The 17371-nt window shown below is 44.7% G+C and overlaps 1 protein-coding gene across 1 annotated transcript in view; it reads right to left on the bottom strand.

Annotated features, from left to right (window-relative positions):
• Positions 1–17371, bottom strand: part of LOC126183908 (glycoprotein 3-alpha-L-fucosyltransferase A-like) — a 306953-nt gene that overhangs the window by 233692 nt on the left and 55890 nt on the right. The window contains exons 2-3 of the mRNA XM_049926252.1: positions 6304–6369; positions 6118–6234 (exon numbers count right to left, since the gene is read on the bottom strand). Of these exons, the coding sequence (XP_049782209.1) occupies positions 6118–6234; positions 6304–6369 (183 nt within the window). The remainder of the gene's footprint in view (positions 1–6117; positions 6235–6303; positions 6370–17371) is intronic.

The raw sequence follows: 17371 nt of genomic DNA, 5'->3' as shown, positions 1-17371 counted from the left end.
GAGTTTTTTTTTTAGTATACGGTTCTCCTCATATAAATGTCAGTGGTGCTTGTACACAAATTTAGGTAAGATACACATATGAAACAATGCACACAATAAAGTCGAAATGCATCTGTGTTCAACACTGAGCTTCAACTGATTAACTGGTGCGTGGCGTAGGCTTGGGGGCGCGGTCGGCGGCGGCCGAATGCAGAGAAGAAGACCGACAACGATCAGTCGATGTCACGCATGCAGTACGTGCCGGCTGGCAACAGCGCATCAAATGTTTATTGACCTGATTTTGCAAATAAATAAATAAATTAGTAATATAAAAGGAATTCTAAAAACACCAGACCACTCATACTTTGGTACTGAATACCGAACACGGGACTGAAATACCGAACAGTCTGGTAGGAAACCGAACGTCTGGCAACCCAGCTTGGACCAGGGTAGCCTGATGAATGTTGCATGGCGCATGGACTGTGCCGTATTGAGTTCACTTCAGTTCTTAATTTAGTTACGTTTGCACGGCCAGATAGTCACCATCCGGTTGCGATTGAGTTTGATGCTTTTGTCGTCGTGTCCTTTTTGTGTGATCAACCTTGTCGGGTTGTATGCAGTCTGTTAGTCGATCGGTTGCCTGTAGCGTATCATTTGACCTGCACTTAACTTTTCAGCATGCTCAGAGTAGTCATTTACCTATAAATTCGTGAAACGTTTGAGTCATGTAATGAGTCTCTTGTATTTCGAGACCTGTGACCTACAAGTTAATGTTAACTGAAGCAGAGCAAGGACAGTAAAGCTTCTCTGTGTACTAATTACAGAGAGTCTGATTCATAATCCTATTAGCAAGATTAGTGTATGCGTGGATGATTTGAATAATATGGAATTAATTTCATTGCCACTACTGTGAAATTAGAGGTATTGTTTTCTCCTTTCCTCATATCAATGAATACTGGTAAACTGGATATATGAGGGGCGAACAGCCGCCGCAGTGGGACCGTGGACTGGTTCCTCTAAATATACGACATGATCAATTCTTGTTTCGTAGAAAGCGGTAGACCGCTGACCGATAGACTACCGCACCAACTCTCGCATTTCCTCGTCCTACTGCAATCGACGCCCACGTCTTTATTCAGGTCTGCTGAAGGTGTTGAAAATCACACAGTGAAAGATCCGGATTGTACAGAGGATATTGCAATGTTTCCCAACCAAATCGCTCAAGCGTAGCCTTTGTCCGATTGGCACTGTAGGGGCGGCTGTCATCGTGCTACAGGATGATTCCGTATGACAACATTCCCAGGGATTTTGATTTTATGGTACGTCGCAGCTCTGCAAAGTGTCTTCATAGCGCTGCACACTGATAGTCATTCCACACTCGTGGAATCGACAAGCAGGGGAATCATCTTGTTGCACGATAGCGCCTGGTCGCAAACTGTCAATCGGACGAAGGCTTCGCTTCAGCGATTTGTGTTGGGAGAAGCTGCCCGGATGTTTCACCGTGTGATTTTCATATCTTTGGCGACCTGTAGAAACACATGGGTGGACGTCGGTTTCAGTCGGTCGAGGAAGTGCAAGAGAGAATGCGGTTGTGGATTCGTCAGCTGCCGATCGCGTTCCACGAAACAGGAACTGACTGTCTCGTCTCCCAGTGGGATAAATGTCTTTATGTGTGTACTGATTACTGTTGAATGGAACCATTCCATTATCCCGTTGTGGCGTGTGTTCGGTTTTCATTTGACTGCCCCTTATACACAGATGCCGTCCCGATAACTCTGATGGTACACAGTCCAAAATTCAAAAAGGTAAAAACATTCCACGTGTCGGCATTATGTAACAGCTGATATCCAAATTACCACTTACGCGAAGCAGAGGCAATCGTGTTGCATACCCAATAGCACCCCGTATCATCAAACCAGCTGAGCCCATATGACGCTATGACGACAACGTATGCAGTTTGGCAGTTTTCATTCTCCTCTGAGCCATCACTCATGGATACATCCATCGTGATGCTGTATACAGACCGGAACTCGTCTGAAAAGACGTCGAGTCACCCCTGTGTCAAGGGCTGGCACGTCAACGGAAGCCACAACTGGACGCCGGTGGTGCTCAAGACCGTGGACGTGGATATTTGTCATGTTACAAGTTAGCCCAGTTCTTGACTCATGGATCCTACACGGCCGGGCGAATAGTGTGTCTGTTCTCTCGGGCTCTAGTCATGTGGGGACACTGAGTTCTTCCATGACGTTGAGTACTGTCCTCACGAATTTATAGATTCCATATTCGCATGACTGTCGCGGGATCCAAACGAACACGATCAGCAATATCGCAGAAACAAAGTGCAGTATCGAGAGGTGACGATACTGCCGCTGCTGAGTTCCGACACTTTCTAGTAGATATTTTTCCTTCTTACAAGAGGCATAACACGATCTTCTCACAAACAAATCGGCACAGAAGGTAGGAAATAACACGGGCTCCAATTGCGTTGTCTAAGTCTGAAAGAGTCGAGTACTGAAGGAATTAATTTTTTCTGATACATTCAAAAGTACTTGCCTCGATTTTAAAAGACTGGTAGAAAAAACAACAGTTCAGTGGAGTTATGGAAATAAATAATCAGGCATACAAATAAATATACTTTCCGACAGTAATTTCAAATATATTCAGAGTGAATTTATGGAAAACTGACTGAGAATTGAGAAAAGTATTATGTACATCGTTTTCGAGGTATCATCTTACTCATATGAGGGCTTCAGCTGCCCTCTGTAATATGATCTGTCATTTCTTCGTGTTTTCAGATAGCCAAACTGCTTTTCGTAGTTCACATAATATCTAAGCTTTGTCAATGCTTTACCATTTCTACAAACTTGTTACATCCGCTTCTATTCCAGTAAACTCCAAGAAATTAATAGCATTTCTGAAGCTGTAGCTGATTTTAGCGACAGCTTAAGTTGTGGTTATGTCATTCTTTATGAGAAGAGTTTGGTCAACAGGGAGTTTCAGCATTAAATGAAAGACGCTGTTCAAATGTGAGCTGATATTAAGGATTATATTCTCTGTGGAATGGATCACAATAATGTTGTTAATACAAATTAAGAAGCTAATTTTAAAATTGTTTGTGCAATACGTTGTAAAAGATATACTGTTTCCTTCAAAACAGTGTGTGTATTTGTGCACTCCTAATTAACCTCAGGTGTTTCATGGACTGATGAATAAACTGGTCCGTATTTGCTGAATTAACAAGTTCAAAACTTCGACGTTCTAGATACTGAACTGCAGCAGGCAGAAATGGCCAAAAAGTTTTATTTATCCATTCTCCCAAATAAAATCGTTAAGAATTTGGGCAGGTGACACGAATGGCCATAGTAAAAGCAACTAATCTTTTGACCATGTTGTGCAACCTATCATCATGGCATTGCGTTGTTCAGAAACGTTCGAGGGCGCGCTCAAAAGCAATGCCTCAGAATTCTTTATGTGAAAACTCTCGACGCTTCTTAAATAAAACAAACCTTAGTAACATTCTTCATCTTTATTCTTCATCTTTATTTCTCAACAGTTACCCGGACGAGCAATACATTTCTCCCAACGAGAGACCAGTTTGTTGATTCCGTCACTGTAGAATGTTTAACGTTGTTTACGCAGCCACCACTTCACCTTCACTTGCACGGCTTCATCACTATCAAAATGAAGTCCTCGAAGGTGTTCTTTGAGTTTAGCAAACAAATGAACATCGGCTGGGGGCAAGTTGTGAATGGATGGAGGATGGTCGGTGACAGTGAACGCAAGGCGTCGGAGAGTTGGAGATGACGAAGCGTTCGTGTGTGTGCTGGCATCGTCAGGCTGAAGGAGATGGTGCTCCGTGTGTGGACGAACTCTTCGAATTCAAAACTCGATTAGATTATGGTGTTTCGCACACACCGTCATAGTTACATTACACACAGTCATCTTACGAGCTACAATGCAGAATCCTCTAGCGGCAAAGGACTGCAACTCGCGTCAGCAAAACGGGAAAGTTGACCGAGTAATGTGCACGATATCTAATACCTAAACGGATACTGATAACAGAATAAAAAAATTCGGAGGCGTTACTCTTCAGCACGTCCTCGTAATAATCTGCTACAGGTGGCTGTGCTCAAAAGAAAGAGGTATGGATCATTAAGTAAATCACTTGTGGACTACTTTTTTCGGGTGCAAACTTTGGAGCTATTGACAGAATCATTTTTTGTCTCTCTGTTTTTTTAGACAGAGAGATCACAAAGTGTCTGCTGCAATTTTATTTACATATCCCACTTTTTAACATTATTCGTTTTTGTTCCTGTATTTTCAACTACGCTACTGCCCATTAAAATTGCTACACCACGAAGATGACGTGCTACAGACGCGAAATTTAACCGATAGGAAGAAGATGCTGTGATATGGAAATGATTAGCTTTTCAGAGGATTCACACAAGGTTGGCGCCAGTGGCGACACCTACAATCTGCCGACATGAGGAAAGTTTCCAATCGATTTCTCATACACAAACAGCAGTTGACCGGCGTTGCCTAGTGAAACGTTGTTGTGATGCTTCGTGTAAGGAGGAGAAATGCGTACCATCACGTTTCCGACTTTGATAAAGGTCGGATTGTAGCCTATCGCGATTGCGGTTTATCGTATCGCGACATTGCTGCTTGCGTTGGTCGAGATCCAATGACTGTTAGCAGAATATGGAATCGGTGGGTTCAGGAGGGCAATACGGAACACCGTGCTGGATCCCAACGGCCTCGTATCACTAGCAGTCGAGATGACAGGCATCTTGTCCTCATGGCTGTAACGGATCGTGCAGCCACGTCTCGATCCCTGAGTCAACATATGGGGACGTTTGCAAGACAACAACCATCTGCACGAACAGTTCGACGACGTTTGCAGCAGCATGTACTTTCGGCTCGGAGACCATGGCTGCGGTTATCCTTGACGCTGCATCACAAACAGGAGCGCCTGCAATGGTGTACTCAAGGACGAACCTGGGTGCACGAATGGCAAAACGTCATTATTTCGGATGAATCCAGGTTCTGTTTACAGCATCATGATGGTCACATTCCTGTTTGGCGACATCGCGGTGAATGCACATTGTGTATTCGTTATCGCCATACTGGCGTATCACCTGGTGTGATGGTATGGGGTGCCATTGGTTACCCGTTTCGGTCGCCTCTTGTTCGCATCGACGGCACTTTGAACAGTGGACGTGTGTTACGACCCGTGGCTCTACCCTTCATTCGATCCCTACGAAACCCTACATTTCAGCAGGATAATGCACGACCGCATGTTGCAGCTCCTGTACGGGCCTTTCTGGATACAGAAAATGTTCGACTGCTGCCCTAGCCAGCACATTATCCAGATCTCTCACCAATTGAAAACGTCTGGTCAATGGTGGCTGAGCAACTGGCTCGTCACAATACGCCAGTGACTACTCTTGATGAACTGTGTTATCGTGTTGAAGCTGCATGGGCAGCTGTACCTGTACACGCCATCCAAGCTCTGTTTGACTCAATGCCCAGGCGTACCACGGCCGTAATTACGGACCAAAAAAAATGGCTCTGAGCACTATGGGACTTATCATCTGTGGTCATCAGTCCCCTAGAACTTAGAACAACTTAAACCTAACTAACCTAAGGACATCACACACATCCATGCCCGAGGCAGGATTCGAACCTGCGACCGTAGCAGTCGCTCGGTTCCGGACTGAGCGCCTAGAACCGCTAGACCACCGCGGCCGGCAATTACGGACAGAGGTGGTTCTACTGGGTACTGATTTCTCAGGATCTATGCACCCAAATTGCGTGAAAATGTAATCACATGTCAGTTCTAGTGTAACATATTTGTCCAATGAATGCCCGTTTATCATCTGCATTTCTTCTTGGTGTAGCAGTTTTAATGGCCAGTAGTGTAGTAACTTTCGAAACGAGGCAAATTTTGCAGGCATACGGTAAGGTTGTGTGTTTAAATCTCGCATAATATTACAACAATCGTACGCCTCTCCTTCGTGTACAACGAGCGTTGCTGTTAGTAACAGTCGCTGCTTATGTCATACGAGTGAACAGTGTATTTGAACGCTGAAAAACTGTGGGAACGATTTATTTGTCGTCGTCGGTTGTGTGCCGCACCTTGCGTATCCTGGGCGGCTCGTCGGAGGGCGGTGGGACGAACATGAGCTGCTCGGTGATGCGGTCCGAGTCGGGCGCCTGGTGCGGCCAGAGGCGCGCCGAGCTGGCCGGGTCGTACTGCGGCCAGCGCGAGCCGCCCGCCATGAACCACGGCCGCGCCCACGGCTGCTCGGCCAGCGCCGCCGCCGCAGCCGCCGCCGCCGACTCTTCCGACCACGGGGTACCCGCCCCCGCGGTCACGTCACCCACCACCTGAAACACCACACACAGCTTCTAACTCGTCTCAACATTACTACTACCAAAAATGCACTCTAAGGCTAAGCGCAAATTGAGACGTGTGAAGTTACATAAGTGCGTGCTGCAATGCTCCCCGACACACGCGCTATGAGCGTCTCAATTTACGCCTAGCAGTTTTTTCCCTTTTTTTTTGTTTAAGCACGAAGGAATTATCAGAACGGGACGGAAATCGGCAGATGTGATGTACATGAACAGACTAAGAAATGATTACATTTTCAGATAAATTGGATGATTTATTCAAGAGAAAGACCTCTACAAACTCAGCCAATCCATACGCGCTGGTTCATCTCTGGCCCTTAAGCAAACAGTTACTCGGGTTGACAGTAATTGACAGAGTTGTTGGATGTGCTCCTGAGGGTATCATGCCAAATTCTGCCCAAGTCTACGGTTAGACTATCAAAATCCCGAGATGGTTGAATGGTTGGATGCTCCAAACGTTCTCAATTGGGAACAGACCTCTGCTGGCCAAGATAGGTTTTGGCAAGCAGTAGAAAGTCTCGCCTTGCGCGGAAGGGCATTATTTAGCTGAAATGTAGGCCTAAGATTGTTTGTCGGTGAAAGTCGTCAAAACGGGGCGTCCTGGGTGTCCAGGGCGTCCCAGACATACCTACGCTAGTCATCGGGGCTCGGTTCGAAGCGGGACACACCACTGAAGACAATTCTCCTCAAGTCAATGAGACTCTAAGTTGAAGACATCTCTGGGGACGCCCCAGACAGCATTGGGATACCAGTTTGACTGCCGTCCGGCATACGGTCCGGAAACCGGGAGTGACGGTCAGGGGTGCCATTTGTTTTCGAGCAGAACCTCTTCGGTCGTCATCTGCGGCACCCTTACAGCATAGCGGGTACGTCGACGATATGTTACGCCCCGTTTTCTTACTCTTTATGGCAAGCTACACTATGTGACCAAAAGTATCCGGACACCTGGCTGAAAATGACTTACAAGTTCGTGGCGCCCTCCATCGGCAATGCTGGAATTCAGTATGGTGTTGGCACGCTTAGCCTTGATGATAGCTTACACTCTCACAGGCATACGTTCAATCAGATGCTGGAAGGTTTCTTGGGGAATGGCATCCCATTCTTCAAGGAGTGCTGCACTGCGGAGAGGTATCGATGTCGGTCGGTGAGGCCTGTCACGAAGTAGGCGTTCCAAAATATCCCAAAGGTGTTCCACAGGATTCAGGTCAGGACTCTGTGCAGGCCAGTCCATTACAGGGATGTTATTGTCGCTTAACCACTCCGCCACAGGCCGTGCATTATGAACAGGTGTTCGGCCGTGTTGAAAGATGAATCGCCATCCCCGAATTGCTCTTCACTAGTGGGAAGCAAGAAGGTGCATATAACATCAATGTGGGCCTTTGCTGTGACAGTGCCACGCAAAACAACAAGGGGTGACAGCCCCCTCCATGAAAAACACGACTACACCATAACGCCACCGCCTCCAAATTTTACTGTTGACACTACACACGCTGGCAGATGACGTTCACTGGGCATTTGCCAAACCTACACATCGCGACGCCACATTGTGTACCGTGATTTGCTACTCCACACAACGGTTGTCACTGTTCAATCGTCCAATGTTTACGCTCCTTACTCCAAGCGAGGCGTCGTTTGGCATTTAACGGCGTGATGTGTGGCTTATGAGCAGCCGCTCGATCACGAAATCCAAGTATTCTCACCTACCGCCTAAATGTCATAGTACTTTCACTGGATCCTGATGCAGTCTGCAATTCATGTGTGATGGCCTGGATAGATGTCTACCTATTACACACTACGACCCTCTTCGACTGTCGGTGGTCTCTGTCAGTCAACAGACGAGGCAAGCCCGTACGCTTTTATGCTGTACATGTCCCTTCATGTTTCCACTCCAGTATCACATCGTAAACAGTGGATCTAGGGATGTTTAGGAGTGTGGAAATCTGCGTACAGACGTATGACACAAGTGACACCCCAATCACCTGACCACGTTCGAAGTCCGTGAGTTCCGCGTAGCTCCCCATTCTGGTCTCTCACGATGTCTAATGACTATTGAGATCGCTGATATATAGTACCTGGCAGTAGGGGACAGCACAATACACCTAATATGAAAAACGTATGTTTTTTGAGGTGTCCGGATACTTTTGAGCACATAGTGTATCCTGGGTTTACATTTCGTCATATTCGGATAATCCCTTTGTGGTGTGTCGTTTTCTTCTTTTTTTCTTAGAGTGTAGTTTTCAATACCGTGTTTCGGCAGAACGCCGACACCTTCAGGTCCAGTACATAATGTATACATTATTTTTTTGTGGTGAATCCTTGTTTGGATGTTGACTTCTGTTGGAGACCTGGTACACATCGACATTCCCGCACCGTAGTACCTCAGCACGCCACTAGAGTGTAAAGGAATGGCTCAGCCCACTCATAAAGTTCTACCATACTGTGACAATGGGATGTATGTCAAAGGGTACCAGGTCTGCAGGCATGCACCTACAAACACACAATAAAATAATTGCATAAATTTATGTTTTTGAGGTGCTACTTGAAAATTTATGATTACCCTCGTAATTCGTGCAACCTCTGGATGGTATATAGGACGAAATTAGCACGGGTTAGATATTCAGAATAGATTGCTGCAATAGCGTTTATGTGGTGTTGAGACAATAAATATGTATTTTTCGTGACGAATTCATCGACACCAAATGTTCTACATGAAACATCCCTTGTCGTCGGTCGGCTCGGAGCTTCCCTAGCGTCCGGCGTAGTTTCACTCGCGGCACATTTAGCGCTGTGTCGTGCGCGAGACAAGTCACGCTACGTATAGCTCCGTAGACTACCTTCAGAACGTGTGTTGGTGGACCCGGATTATTTCTATCCACTACTACGCATGTTATTGTTGTTGTGGTCTTCAGTCCTGAGACTGGTCTGATGCAGCTCTCCATGCTACTCTATCCTGTGCAAGCCTCTTCCTCTCCCAGTACCTACTGCAACCTACATCCTTCTGAATCTGCTTAGTGTATTCATCTCTTGGTCTCCCCCTACGATTTTTACCCTCCACGCTGCCCTCCAATACTAAATTGGTGATCCCTTGATGCCTCAGAACATGTCCTACCAGCCGATCCCTTCTTCTGGTCAAGTTGTGCCACAACTTCTCTTCTCCCCAATCCTATTCAATACTTTCTCATTAGTTATGTGATCTACCCATCTAATCTTCAGCATTCTTCTGTAGCACCACATTTCGAAAGCTTCTATTCTCTTCTTGTCCAAACTATTTATCGTCCACGTTTCGCTTCCATACATGGCTACACTCCATACAAATACTTTCAGAAATGACTTCCTGACACTTAAATCTATACTCGATGTTGACAAATTTCTCTTCTTCAGAAACGCTTTCCTTGCCATTGCCAGTCTACATTTTATATCCTCTCTACTTCGACCATCATCAGTTATTTTGCTCCCCAAATAGCAAAACTCCGTTACTACTTTAAGTGTCTCATTTCCTAATCTAATACCCTCAACATCACCCGACTTAACTCGACTACATTCCATTATCCTCGTTTTGCTTTTGTTGATGTTCATCTTATATCCTCCCTTCAAGACACCATCCATTCCGTTCAACTGCTCTTCCAAGTCCTTTGCTGTCTCTGACAGAATTACAATGTCATCGGCGAACCTCAAAGTTTTTATTTCATCTCCATGGATTTTAATACCTACTCCGAATTTTTCTTTTGTTTCTTTTACTGCTTGCTCAATATACAGATTGAATAACATGGGGGAGAGGCTACAACCCTGTCTTACTCCCTTCCCAACCACTGCTTCCCTTTCATGTCCCTCGACTCTTATAACTGCCATCTGGTTTCTGTACAAATTGTAAAGAGCCTTTCGCTCCCTGTATTTTACCCCTGCCACCTTTAGAATTTGAAAGAGAGTATTCCAGTTAACATTGTCAAAAGCTTTCTCTAAGTCTACAAATGCTAGAAACGTAGGTTTGCCTTTCCTTAATCTTTCTTCTAAGATAAGTCGTAAGGTCAGTATTGCCTCACGTGTTCCAGTATTTCTACGGAATCCAAACTGATCTTCCCCGAGGTCGGCTTCTACTAGTTTTTCCATTCGTCTGTAAAGAATTCGTGTTAGTATTTTGCAGCTGTGGCTTATTAAACTGATTGTTCGGTAATTTGCACATCTGTCAACACCTGCTTTCTTTGGGATTGGAATTATTATATTCTTCTTGAAGTCTGAGGGTATTTCGCCTGTTTCATACATCTTGCTCACCAGATGGTAGAGTTTTGTCAGGACTGGCTCTCCCAAGGCCGTCAGTAGTTCCAATGGAATGTTGTCTACTCCGGGGGCCTTGTTTCTACTCAGGTCTTTCAGTGCTCTGTCAAACTCTTCACGCAGTATCATATCTCCCATTTCATCTTCATTTACATCCTCTTCCATTTCCATAATATTGTCATGAAGTACATCGCCCTTGTATAGACCCTCTATATACTCCTTCCACATTTCTGCTTTCCCTTCTTTGCTTAGAACTGGGTTTCCATCTGAGCTCTTGATGTTCATACAAGTGGTTCTCTTATCTCCAAAGGTCTCTTTAATTTTCCTGTAGGCAGTATCTATCTTACCCCTAGTGAGATAAGCCTCTACATCCTTACATTTGTCCTCTAGCCATCCCTGCTTAGCCATTTTGCACTTCCTGTCGATCTCATTTTTGAGACATTTGTATTCCTTTTTGCCTGCTTCATTTACTGCATTTTTATAGTTTTTCCTTTCATCAATTAAATTCAATATTTCTTCTGTTACCCAACGATTTCTACTAGCCCTCGTCTTTTTACCTACTTGATCCTCAGCTGCCTTCACTACTTCATCCCTCAAAGCTACCCATTCTTCTTCTACTGTATTTCTTTCCCCCATTCCTGTCAATTGTTCCCTTATGCTCTCCCTGAAACTCTGTACAACCTCTGGTTCTTTCAGTTTATCCAGGTGCCATCTCCTTAAATTCCCACCTTTTTGCAGTTTCTTCAGTTTTAATCTACAGGTCATAACCAATAGATTGTGGTCAGAGTCCACATCTCCCCCTGGAAATGTCTTACAATTTAAAACCTGGTTCCTAAATCTCTGTCTGACCATTATATAATCTATCTGATACCTTTTAGTATCTCCAGGGTTCTTCCATGAATACAACCTTCTATCATGATTCTTAAACCAAGTGTTAGCTATGATTAAGTCGTGCTCTGTGCAAAATTCTACCAGGCGGCTTCCTCTTTCATTTCTTATCCCCAATCCATATTCACGAACTACGTTTCCTTCTCTCCCTTTTTCTACACTCGAATTCCAGTCACCCATTACTATCAAATTTTCGTCTCCCTTCATTATCTGAATAATTTCTTTTATTTCATCATACATTTCATCTATTTCTTCGTCATCTGCAGAGCTAGTTGGCATATAAACTTGTACTACTGTAGTAGGTGTGGGCTTCGTATCTATCTTGGCCAAAATAATGCGTTCACTATGCTGTTTGTAGTAGCTTACCCGCATTCCTATTTTCCTATTCATTATTAAACCTACTCCTGCATTACCCCTATTTGACTTTGTGTTTATAACCCTGCAGTGACCTGACCAGAAGTCTTGTTCCTCCTGCCACCGAACTTCACTAATTCCCACTATATCTAACTTTAACCTATCAATTTCCCTTTTTAAATTTTCTAACCTACCTGCCCGATTAAGGGATCTGACATTCCACGCTCCGTTCCGTAGAACGGCAGTTTTCTTTCTCCTGATAACGACATCCTCTTGAGTAGTCCCCGCCCGGAGATCCGAATGGGGGATTATTTTACCTCCGGAATATTTTACCCAAGAGGACGCCATCATCATTTAATCATACAGTAAAGCTGCATGCCCTCGGGAAAAATTACGGCCGTAGTTTCCCCTTGCTTTCAGCCGTTCGCAGTACCAGCACAGCAAGGCCGTTTTGGTTATTGTTACAAGGCCAGATCAGTCAATCATCCAAGACTGTTGCCCTTGCAACTACTGAAAAGGCTGCTGCCCCTCTTCAGGAACCACACGTTTGTCTGGCCTCTCAACAGATACCCCTCCGTTGTGGTTGTACCTACGGTACGGCTATCTGTATCGCTGAGGTACGCAAGCCTCCCCACCAGCGGCATGGTCCATGGTTCATGGGGGGGGGGGGGGGGTACTACGCATACGTTTACTAAATGAAAGTTACCAACCCACTGAACCGCCAGACGGTGTTACAATAATCGCTTCTTCTATGCCACTAATCAATGTTCCGTATCCATCCAACTACGAGGGCGTTCAATAAAAAATGCAACACTTTTTTTCTAAAAGGAGGTTGGTTTTATCCAAACTCCAGTACACCATATTATTCATCATTCTTTTGGCTACAAAACCCTATTTTTCAACATAATCTCCGTTACGCCACCTTACCGGGAGAGCTTGTATGCCCGCATGGTACTACTCTACTAGTCGATATCGGAGCCAATGTCCTGCTGCATCAATAACCTCCGAGTCATCCACACCTGCGGAGTGCATCCTTTCCTGGGCCAGACAGATGGGAGTCGCAAGGTGCGAGATCCGGGCTGTAGGATGGATGAGGAAGAACAGTCCATTGAAGTTTTGTGAGCTCCTTTCGGGTGCGCACACTTGTCAGGCCTCGCGTTGTCATGGAGAAGGAAAAGTTCGTTTGCATTTTTTTAGCGAAGAAAACGCTGAAGTCGATTCATCAGTTTCCCGAGGGTAGCACAATATATTTCCAAATTGATCGTTGCACCACGAGGAAGGGTATAAAACAGAATAACACTTTCAGAAGACCGCGCCGTGACTTTACTGGCTAAGGGTATGGCTTTCAACTTTTTCTTCGGAGGAGAGTTGGCGTGGCGCCACTCCATGGATTGCCATTTTGTTTCCGATTCGGAGTGATGAACGCCATGTTTCTCGCCCGTGACGATGTTCGACAAAAAATGGTCACGATCAGCTTTGTAACGCTCAAGTACTTCCGTACAGATGGTTCTTCGTTGAATTGAGCAAGAGGTGTTTGATAATGAACCGACGATCACCTCGAATGAGAGTGTCAGCAAGACCCAACATTGTTGGTGTCACAGCTGTGTGCAGCTGGCAGGCCGGTCCGCGGGAGATTGGATAGGTTTGCGCGACCCTGTTGCGATGATGACAGACGCCTCGCTCATCGACTCACCGTGCTTTTATTCACTACCAGTCTTCGTAGACATTCTGCAAGCGCCTATGAGTATCTGCGATGATCCGAATGTCCGCAAAAAAAAAAAAAAAGCAATGACAGCTCTCTGCTTGGGATGCACGTGTGTAGCCGACGCCATTTTGAAGGCTACGTACTTCATGAAGCTACAGGAACTGAAGCGGGAATATTCATCGATGTCCCATAAGAAATTACGTATTTTTACAACAGAAATTGGCCAAAAAAAAGTGTTTGATTACTAACTGAACGTCCCTAGTACTTTTAAAAGTCTCTCAGCTCCAACAACTGGGTGGGATAATGAGCACCGCAACCGTCACTATACAGTCTCCCATTGGTTTATAGTACCTCCTCCAGAAATAAAATTGGATAACAATCTAAAGTTAAGAGGCTGAAAGAGACACACGAAAGCACCACAACTTTCCACCGGAACAACTGGAATTTATTGCCTTCTATAAGACCTCACTAAGTCCATCTCATTATTATCGATCACTACCTCTAGCTATCTCATCACTGTATGAAACCTCCGTCCATGTACCGCCGGCCGAAGTTCCCGAGCGGTTCTAGGCGCAACAGTCTGGAACCACGCAACCGCTACGGTCGCAGGTTCGAATCCTGCCTCGGGCATGGATGTGTGTGATGTCCTTAGGTTAGTTCGGTTTAAGTAGTTCTAAGTTCTATGGGACGGATGACCTCAGAAGTTAAGTCCCATAGTGCTCAAAATGGCTCTGAGCACTATGGGACTTAACATCTATGGTCATCAGTCCACTAGAACTTAGAACTACTTAAACCTAACTAACCTAAGTACATCACACACATCCATGCCCGAGGCAGGATTCGAACCTGCGACCGTAGCGGTCACGCGGTTCCAGACTGAATCGCCTAGAACCGCACGGCCACACCGGCCGGCCATAGTGCTCAGAGCCGTACCAAATTATAAGTCATTAGCTCGCCTCCTTTCTCAAAAAGTCCCGAAAACAGTCATATTGATCCCTCAGATTCGTCAATTCCTAACTTCACACATACTGCACTTTTAACATCTCAGTTCCACTCTACAGAGCCCTACGACTCACGTCCGACACTCAAGAGGACAGCCGGCTGGCTTCCGATTTCGTGAGCTACCAAACTGCCCCAAGAAATGATCAGCTTCCACAACGGTGTGAAGGCACTTAAATTGGCCGTTTCCTACTAACATTGATAGTACTTGCCGTATGGGGCTGCATACTGACAACCCTCTCAGTAGTCTCTGTTCCAAAAGGTGTAAGCAGATACCGTCCATCCTATGAAAATTACTCGTCTTTGAAAGGAGGATTGTCGGTGGAGACCAGCAGCCATTTAGCAGGGACCATTATCTGCAGCCGGCAGAACAGCCTCCGTCCTTGTAAACTGCAAAACCAGCGCTGGCGTTTACAATAGTGACCAGCACTAGTCGTCGGTCGCGGCCAGGATATAATACCCGTATTTTATGGGGAATGGATGTTGTATACCACCATGTAACCCTTGCAATACCAGAGGGTAGGGGGGAGGGAGGTATTTTGTGCCCACTGTTTAAAAATTTATGTAATCTAGTTATTGAAAAAGTTCTTGTTCTTGATGTGTTCTTATGCCAGATTCCGTAAATGCTTTAACTTTCCAGTAACTTTTAACCAAAAAAGTGGTGGTAGTAAATGTGACTTTTCACAACAAATGTCATATTCATAATTTCAGGTTCAGGACGCTTCTTACACAGCTATGTATCTTTAAAAAGAGTGTTGTGAATAAAAGTCAACAACACTTAACGAAATTTGTATTTTTAAATTTTTTTGTGGTTTTTTTTGACGTATCCTTCCCCTTGGTGTACATTACGGAAAACGCCTCGGTATTGCCAAGATAGTGCTAAACGATATTCTCAGGTACTGGACCCTACTTACATCAACATATACATACATACTCCGAAAGACATTGTACGATGCGTGGCAGAGGGTACCTTGTACCACAACTAGTCATTTCCTTTCCTGGTGCACTCGCAGATAGAGCGAGGGAAAAATTTTGGAAATTTGTGATAAGTCTGTCCGCAGCTCGTGGTCGTGCGGTAGCGTTCTCGCTTCCCGCGCCCGGGTTCGATTCCCGGCGGGATCAGGAACTTACCAAAAATTTCCAAAATTTGCCACATGCCATTCATCACACCAACCAAAAATTTTGTCTACGTCATTCGTAGCGACCTACAGTCACTTATCTTCGACACCTTCCTGTGCACCACAGCATCATCAGCGAACAGCCGCAGATTTCCGCCCACCCTGTCCGCCAAATCATTTATGTATATAGAAGATAGTAACGGTCCCAACACACTACCCTGGGTCACTCCTGATGTTACCCCCGTCTCCGATGAAGTCGAGGACAACGTACTGGGTTCTATTGCTTAAGAAGTCATAGAGCCAGTCACATATCTGAGAGCCTATTCAGTACGCATGTACCTTTATTAACAGACTGCTGTGGGGTACCGTGTCGAATGCTTTTCGAAAATCTAGAAATATGGAATGTGCCTGTTGCCCTTCATCCATAGTTCGCAGTATATCATGTGAGAAAAGAGCAACTTGGGTTTTCGCACGAGCGATGCTTTATAAAGCCGTGCTGATTCGTAGACATGATCTTTTCGGCCTTTAGGAAATTTATTATCTTCGAACTCAGAATATGCTCTAGAATTTTGCAACTTATACATCAGTACTTATTTAAAAATTATGTTGTTAATAACAGTTAACAACCATTAACGAAATCTTTTGTGGTGGGCATTAAGTCAGGCCCCCCCCCCCTCCCAATCTCACCCCCGCCCCCTTTGGTAGTCCACGTTATGGAAAATGTATTGATATTGCTAGGGTTAAGCCGATTCCTTTCAGCGAAAGGGTACAACCAGCCTTTCCGAAGGGCGTTACCAGTAGACCATTATTAATTGTTAGATATGTTATGAAATATGCTCGTCTTGGAAGAGATAGTTTTGTGGCTAACGTACCATAACGAAATTAGAAAATAGTTTGTTGCTCTGCACAGAATATTCTCTACTAGAAATAGATTGTAGCTTCGAGCTACCTGTATTCACGTTGGTACAGACACGTGTTTTGAAGCAGAGATGAACTGTTTCCATTGAACATATGACAATAACGATACTGCAAATTATACGAACAAGTAAAGATTATTTTGCTTCTATAGTTGCTTTTCTAAGCTTTTAGTATCAAATTTCTCAAGTATCCATTACGAAACCTCGGTTTTTCCATATGTAATAGAAACAGGAGGGCACGATCGCTAGGAAGTTGCAGTGCGACTCTACATCATGTAGTGGCTAGTTGCGACTGCTTTATCATATTTTGGTCGAATGTAATTGAGTCATAATGGCTAACTATGAATAGATATTCTCATCATGAGCCATTAAGTATTCAACATTATAAGCATTTGTATGTGTACCCGTATGATATCATATTCTCGTAAATTCGTGAACTTGACGATAAAGAAGTACATATTTAAAGGAAAATACATTTGTAAGCTGCTGTCATACGCGTCCATAAGGGGACTTGCTTCGCCCCTGCAATCTGGAGTACCTGCAGAGTTTTTACTCTCTATAAAATTCTCATACACTTTTATAAATGAATGGCTAACCATCACCTACAAAATTTCGCTCTTTTGGCATGACATGTCTCGAAACTGAGGTACTCATTTACATCATAAATGGCAATTTGGCCCTCCTGAATAAATTTCTGCCAACGCTCATGGATGCAGTGTATATGT

The sequence above is a fragment of the Schistocerca cancellata genome, chromosome 4, assembly GCF_023864275.1.
Source record: "Schistocerca cancellata isolate TAMUIC-IGC-003103 chromosome 4, iqSchCanc2.1, whole genome shotgun sequence".
Classification (NCBI taxonomy): Eukaryota; Metazoa; Arthropoda; class Insecta; order Orthoptera; family Acrididae; genus Schistocerca; species Schistocerca cancellata.
This window is presented reverse-complemented; position numbering and strand designations above follow the sequence as displayed.